Below are 8350 nucleotides of genomic sequence, written 5' to 3'. Positions count from 1 at the left end.
TTGTACTTGTCATTAATGTATATTTTCAAACCAATCCAATATTTTTATTATATCAATAAAATATATATTAATATTTATTGAATGGTTAAAATTTTTACTTAAAACAAATAATTATAAAATTTTAATTTATATAAAATTTTAATCTATATAAATTAAATATAAATACAACGATTGAATTGTTGAAATATTAATAATATAAAAAATATGAAAATTTGTAAAGCTATTCTAATTTTTCATCGGTATAAGTGAATATCTCATCTACGGTTATAGATTATAAAATCATGCATTTTACATTATAATTATGTTTAAATTATATAAATTTATATAATTATTACAAAATGCTGGCACGTTTTGGCTTTTCTTTGTCGTATTCATATCTTATTTTTAATCATTTTTCTCATACATATCTTTTGCAGCATTATGAAATTGTAATCAGCTAAAATCCAATCACTTAAGTCATTTTGAGAAAAAAAAACATGGGGAAATTTTATAATATATTTTTAGATGTTTAGTTTTTCTTGGTAGACTGAAAAGAAAATTAGAATGATGAAAAATTGAAGGGATAAAAATTAAAAGGATAAAAATATAATTTTATTTTCAAAGGTATGCTTGGTAGGAAAGATAAAAAATGAAAAGAATAATATTTTTTCTTTCCTCCATTATTCGGTAGAGACGAAAAATAAAAGAGAAAAAATAAAATATTTGAAAATGTATAATTTTGAATAGACCTGTTCATGGATTAGATTATCTACCCAGGCTTGAAGGTCAGTCCGTAATTTCGGATGATTTAGATAAAAATATTAGACCCAAAAAATGAACTTGGGAAAAAAATTTAAGCTTGTTTAAAATACGAGTCAGGCTCGGGCTTGAACATTCAAGGCCCAAGCCCAGCCCAACTCTTTTTAGGTTTATAATATTTTATATTATGTTATTTTTATATATTATGTAATTTAGAACACATTAAAAAATAAAACTATACTAAACATATAATACTACTCTAATGTAAACATTAAAATAATATTAAGACGATTATATAAAAAATTTAATAAATAAAAAATAATAAAATTATTAAATATTAATATAATATAATATAAATATTTTTTAAAATAATATGGACGAGCCTAAAATAGGCTTGTGTTAAATCTTTTGCAAATATGAGTGAATTTGTGCAAAACTTTAGGTCCAAATTTCGGGTCGGACTAAGCTTGGGCAAGTATAAAGTATGTTAATATCATACTTCGATCCGACCTATGAGCACCACTAATTTTGAACTGACATGTACTTATTTTTCATTTTCTCTTCTCTCATCTTTCCAATTTGAAAGGATTAATTTTTGTGCATTAAGATGGAAAGTTATCATCTCTCATATTTTTTTCCTCTCACTTTTCTCTCATACTAAGCACACTCAAAATTCACTATTTTCTTTTATGTATATTTGTTTTTTTAATATTTGATAATTTAAACTTCAGTTTTTATTTAAATATTATAAAATTTTTTATTAGTTTCCTTCCTCACCTGAATATACACATTTCTCTCTTATATAAAATAATATATAGTATATTTGATATAAATAATATTATCTATCCTATTTATAAATTTTTATTAAATTTGTATCATCCATTAACTGGATTCCAGTAAAAGAAATTATAAAAAAACTATTATATTTACAAAATAAATTACATGATTATGAGAGTAAATTTTCTTCTTCTTTCTTTTTTATAAATCAATAAAAATTATTTTAATGAGATTTAAACCAACGGCTCAATGTATATGGAATTTTTGCTTTTACCATTTGAACTAAAGTACGTAAAATTTAATTATTATATGAAACTTTAATAAATATATTTGTTATATAAAATTTTTATTTACATTGTGAGTATGCCAAAATTTAATATTAATAAAGTTATTGATTTAGTTCGTGTCAAAATTAATTTGGCACCATCTTAGGATTGATCACAATACTATGATAAACAATTGCATTCATTTAATATTCTTAATTTGATGTATTTATGTGTTTAAAGTTCAATTTAATCACAATTTAATCTATTTTTTATTTATTTTAAGATCATACATATCTCATGTGTTATTATTATTAATTAATTTCAAATCATACATTTATTATTTATTGCATATATGTATTCTATATATGTAGTTTTCACACACATACACATATGATAGAATTTATAGTATAACTAAAAAAAATTAAATCATAATTTAAATAATGGTACAATGGATAATATATAATATAATATAATATAATATAATATAATATAATATAATATATTGAGAGTTTAAGATTAAAATGAATTTTGGTGAAAGTATAAGAGGATGAAGTAGGGTATTCATAAGAGAGAAAGTCTACACCTATGCGTGTTTTTTTCTTTGTATTCAATGAGTTGGTTGAATCTATAAGAGAATAAATTGTATAGTCAAGGTTTACTATCTTAAACTCGACATACATAATTGTCGAGGTTTTATGGATTGTATTTTGCAGTACTTTCCTTTAATAGATAGAACATGAACTTTGTAGTTAGCCAGATATTTAAGAATTTCACTCGTAAGGTAAATTTAGTAAATTTTATCGAGGATAAGTGGCTCGTGCAGTACACTCTTAGAGAGAATAATCAGACAGCAAATTTTTTGGCTAAAATGGCTTTTGCAAATGAGGAAGAGTCATGCCTTTTCGACACTCCCCTTTGAGGATTCAGGAAACTTTAGAGAACAATAGAACAAGGGACATTTTAACCCCGAGTATCCCTATGTAAACCCTTTGTTTTTAGTATGTTTTCTACACACAAAAATAAAAAATTATAAAAAGGGATAAATGTCAAAATTATTCATGAACTTTAATTTTGTTTGATTTTATACATAAATTTTAGTTTGATTTAATTTCCACAAATCACAAATGACATTTTTAAATTAGCACCATTTTATGTGATATATTACATACATAAAGAATTATATTAATTAAATATAAATAAATATATGTATTCATTTTTAAAATGTACACAATTGAAACAAAATCAAAATAAATTCTGAGTTAACCAACTTAACCAATCAAAGCGACCTATATTAAGTCTGTTTGATTAGATCTATTTATTATATTTCAAAAGTTAGTCGAGTCAATTAGTTTAGATTATATTGGTTAAATTAGAAAACCAATTGAATCAATGAAAAATCGTTTACTTATCCTTATATTATATCTTAAAAATAATAAAATTTAATTTTGTGAATGTAACTGTTTGTATTTGAGTTGAGATTAAAATTTTAAAATTTAAAAGAAATTACAAAGATTAAATATAAAAATTATAATTATAATTTATGTAGAATTAAGGGACTAATAATAGAAATTGGTGAGCAGAGAATGGTATGATTTGATGTAGTGAAGCCGGTGGGTGTTAACCACGTGGAAACATTATACTTGTATGTGATATCAATTGGGCCCCGCAATGATAAAATACTATATCACACGAAGTTAAACTGATTTTGCATGTGAACGGTTGAAGGGATGGCTTGCAATAATCAATGTTGTTTAAAAAGTTGAAACAAGATGGAATTGGTCAACATATTTTACATTTTAAAACAAATAATTGATAAATTTATAAGGAAATTTTATATCCCATTCATAGTTAAGTTGATTAGTGGTATAAGTTTTAATACAAAATTAAATAGTTAATTATTAATCGTAGATGGAAATATTAGAAAATAGAAAAGATTAGCATTAATTAAGGCCCATTTTCTTCGTTGATTTCGCATGAATTGAAACGACTTATATCAACTTGATTAATGCAGGATTCTAAGTCACCAGCTTAGCATCATTATTCAAAGATATTCTAATTAATTTGCCTCCTTCTGTGGTTTAAAATCAGATATGGTCAAACCAATTAGTTAGCAAGGTGTTGCCGTACGAGAAAGCATATACCGGAAAATAAAGAAAAATTTGTCCTTCACCCACAATGTTTTTCTTGTTCCTTTTAACTTCCATCCTCACCAATATGATTACAGATTTCAGCCTCGGGTACTAGAATTTATTACAGATTAAATTATATTTTCCTAAATTATAAATTAATTACGACAACAATTCAATAATTAATCCTTGTTAACCAAACAAATTTTTAATTTTAATTTTCAATAACTTTAATTATGAATTAAAAACACCTGATTTTATCCGACTACTAATTGTTAGAATAAAAAGATAATATTTTAAATTATAAGTTATTGGACTGCCTTATTTCAATCAAATTATGCTAACCTACTCCTAATTGTTAGAATAAAAGATAATTATTGACTAATTATTTTAATTAATGATTTACTATTCGAACAAAAAGATGATAATGACGTAATTGGAGAGTATATAAATATCAATTGAATAAGAAAAGATAAATAATACTTGAATTCACAGTCTAAAATCTTCTCCTCTTTTAATATGTCGAGTTCCTCCTTTTTATAGAGAGGAAATCTATTCTAATTCCTCTAAGATGGTAAAACAATATAAAATAAAACCCTAAAATGATAAATTTATCGATAACAATACTTATCATTTCAAGAGGATTTTCTAAACAATTAAATACCAATGGTAATTGTTTATCAAAACAATCTTCATAATTATTTTACTTGATTCACAATTTTTCACGTTTGGCCCATCTTCAAGCTGCACACCACCTAGATTACCATCCATGTCTCCATCAAATGTCAACTATGTGTTAATTAAACAAATTATTGGCTTCAAATTCTAATATCCTTGCGACACTTGTAAAAAATTAACATAATTCACTAGAATTAGCAAACAATCATGTCTCCATTTTACTGCACTATTTACTCTAAAAATATGCGCGCTAACAAATATTTACCAAAATTAGCAGAAAATTAAGTAGTAAATATGGATCCTGAATCACTTATTTTATATCATAATTTGTACGTAATCTAATTATGAATTTTATCGTTGTTTATAAAATTGAAAAGTTAATCTATTTATTTTAATTTTTAGAATTCAATTATTGTACTTTACAAAATTAAACAATCATTTCAGTTGTTGGTAAACACACTAACTTAAATAATTGATTTTTGATATACTTCATTACATATAAATTGTTGAGTTGTTGATTTTTGCTAAAATTAAATTATTAATTTTCTTATTAATGATTTAATGAAAAAATTACAATGCGACCTAATTGAACTAAATTTCTTATTTTAGTAAAATACAAAACTAAATTTCAACAAATTAAACTAAAAATTGAATTCAGTATTAAAACCATTTATATTTGCATTAGTTATAGAGACATAATTACAGCATCAACTAAAACATAGATATGATGAAACATATCGTATAATGTTTATATTATTAAACATATTTGCACGACGTCCAAACTATCGAAGCTATTTTATTATTTGCATGGCTGCATTTGGTGCTCTCTCTTTCAACCTGAATTGCTGTCATTACATGTTTCATGGATCATCATCTCCACTCAGAATAACTGAGAAGAAATTACGTGCTTAATAATAATAATAACACTTAAGATGTGAGTAAGAAAATTACATAACAAATATATTTAAAAATTTTGAAATTAAGAATAAATGAACATTTGGTTGAAACAATAAAATTAAAAATATTAAATATCACGATGTTTTTGCCTTAAGGTTTGTGCAATTTTTAGATTTAATATGATAAAAATGTTTGTTATTTTATAATTAAAAATTGGGTAATTGTTTAACCAAATCTTCGGACATAGTTGATGACTTGATGTGTTACAACAACTCAAAAGCCTTTTAAATATAACATAGCTGATAATAATAATAATAAATGTAGTTGGATATTACTTTGAAAAATATATCAAACGGCAAAGAAGTTTGATTTATTAGCCTTTTATTCTTAATTAATTGGTTACTACTGACCATAAATTTACGATATGCGATGTAACATTGACACAATTATTTATTGATTTATTTAATATTTATTTTATTATTTATGTTTGGAGTTTGGAACGATTCTTATTAATAATATAATTTTTAAAATTTAAATTTCGTTATCTCTTTGAAAATATAAAAGAATTAACATAAGTTTTATATATTTATTAGAAAATTGACTAAAAAGATGATTTCAAAGGGAAGTTGAATACTTGATATTACACTCAGGGTTTTAAATAGCGGACCGATACCGTTATAGCGGCCGTTATATAGCGGTAGCGGCACCGTCTGAAATCGTTACTGCGATTAACCGCTATTATGTTTTACAATAAGTTGTGTGAATTTTTTTAAAAATTTACGACCGCGATACCCGCAGTGACCACAATAATATTCGCTATGTCCGCAACCGCGATAAACGTAACGCGACCGAAAACGCGGCCGCGACCGCAATTTAAATCCCTAATTACACTATCTAAAAAGAAATAAACTACAAAAGTATATAGTTTTGTATATTTTGAAAAATGTATAGTTGGAACCGTGTTGAAAATTGAAACGCCAACAATTTCTCAACATTAAGATATTAAAAAAATCAGAGTAGATAGATATTTAATATATTATATTAAAGAAAGCGTCCTCATCTCCTTTTCTATCTTTGGAACATAAAGCATGGTGAAACATACATAGAATGTCCTCAAAAACCAGCCAACTTTTCAATTTCATCTGCTTTTGAAACCCCTCTTCTACAGAATAAAATAAAAACAAAACACTGTTTTTTTCTTTCTTTCTTATATATCGAAGATATTATTCATTTTCTCTTCAGTTTCATTCATGGATACTGCTCTATGGCCACAGGTAGTGAGATGTATCACCCTGTATCTACCTCTTTGTTCTCTTTACTAAACCCTCTTGGCTTTTCAAAGCAATAATTTACAGTCAATTGTAGGTTTATTTTTTATGCTTTTTCTTTTCTCTGCAAAAAAGATGATGATCATATTTGTTTGATCTTGAAGTTATTGATTCTTCTTTTTTTGCATTTGTTTGTTGTTTATCTTCGTAGGAAATTGTCACAAATGCATGTTCAAAACCTGCAGATTTAGAGAGAAAAGCTGCTGCTAAGCCTCAGAAACAACAAGCTTTGAACTGTCCCAGGTGCAATTCAATGAACACCAAGTTCTGTTATTACAACAATTACAGTCTCAGACAACCTAGGTACTTTTGCAAGACTTGTCGAAGGTACTGGACTGAAGGCGGTTCTCTCAGGAACATCCCTGTCGGAGGTTGTTCAAGAAAAAACAAAAGACCATCATCATCATCCAAAAAGCTTCCTGATTTGGTTAATAACCCTAAGATCCATGGAGGCCAAGATCTCAACTTAGCTTACCCAGTTAGTGAAGTTTACACCACAAGTATGTCTGAATTTGTTGAAGTCCCTAATAGTAGTGTAGAAAACAATAAGAAGGAAATTCCTCCTTCATTGTTCCCTAGATGTCATGTTTCAGCTTTGGAGTTGGTTACTGGAATGTCATCCAAGGGGTCGGATCCTTTCATTCCCATGCCAGTTCCAGATCCAAACACAGTTTATACGCCTGGGTTTCCTTTGCAAGAGTATAAACCAACGTTAAATTTCTGTGTGGACGAGGTTGAAGAGACAAATGGGAGGCTACTGTTTCCGTTTCAAGATCTGAAGCAAACAACTGATAATGAAGATAATAAGGAACAAGGAGATTCATCAGCTGGATTTTGGAATGGGATGTTAGGTGGAGCATCATGGTAATTAAAGAACATGAAAAGCAATACTGCCCTCTGATCTTTTCTTTTCTTTTTTTCCTTTTCAGCTTTTCTTTGATTTGTTAAAGTGAGTGGGTTGGGTTGGGGATGACTTGTTTAGATTTCTTCATTACTAACACATAGGAATACGTGGGGTTTCATGGTTAAGATTATTATTATTAAATTTCTCTCTAGTTTAGTACTTGAAAATAACTAGTCTTTCATTCTTGTTTTTCTTATTTTACCACTTGGAAAGCCTAAATTACATGGATACTGTGTTACAAGAGATCAAGTTAAACCCAGATTTATTTTAGGGTTAAAAATTGTTTATGCGTTTGTAAGAATACCTCACATGAGCCCCAATATTCCCTTGAGTGATGATATAGCATATATGCCATTACCTCCCTTCTATCTTTTATTTGGATTTTACATTTACTTTTATTAAATCTAAAATTGAGTTAATTGGACCTTTAATCAAAAAGTAAAGTTTTTCTAATATTATCTTTTCCATTTCACAGAATTCAATTTCAAAATCTCTTATTTAAAAAATATCAAACTTCATGTACTAAAAAAAATCTATCAAACTCCTTTGTTTTTTTCTCTAAGCTTAACACTCAGCTCTCATATTTTTAGACCAACCACTTTGCCCCTTTACTTTCATTTTGTTCATTTTGCCCCT

At 26.6% G+C, this 8350-nt stretch overlaps 1 protein-coding gene across 3 annotated transcripts; it reads left to right on the top strand.

The window, feature by feature from the left end:
* The first annotated feature begins 6532 nt into the window (after nucleotides 1–6532).
* Nucleotides 6533–7994, top strand: LOC108456041 (dof zinc finger protein DOF1.8-like). 3 transcript variants are annotated; one of them, XM_053018842.1, is made up of 2 exons: nucleotides 6533–6756; nucleotides 6996–7994. In XM_053018842.1, exons 1-2 carry the CDS (start codon nucleotides 6747–6749, stop codon nucleotides 7676–7678), a joined length of 693 nt encoding a protein of 230 aa, XP_052874802.1. In that variant the 5' UTR covers nucleotides 6533–6746; the 3' UTR covers nucleotides 7679–7994. The 3 variants fall into 3 exon arrangements, with proteins under 3 accessions (XP_052874802.1, XP_017610121.1, XP_017610122.1); XM_017754632.2 differs by having other exon boundaries at nucleotides 6534–6756; nucleotides 6962–7994; XM_017754633.2 differs by having other exon boundaries at nucleotides 6722–6843; nucleotides 6962–7994.
* Nucleotides 7995–8350: the final 356 nt, after the last annotated feature.

The sequence above is a fragment of the Gossypium arboreum genome, chromosome 9 (genome assembly GCF_025698485.1).
Source record: "Gossypium arboreum isolate Shixiya-1 chromosome 9, ASM2569848v2, whole genome shotgun sequence".
NCBI classification, from domain to species: domain Eukaryota; kingdom Viridiplantae; phylum Streptophyta; class Magnoliopsida; order Malvales; family Malvaceae; genus Gossypium; species Gossypium arboreum.
This window is presented reverse-complemented; position numbering and strand designations above follow the sequence as displayed.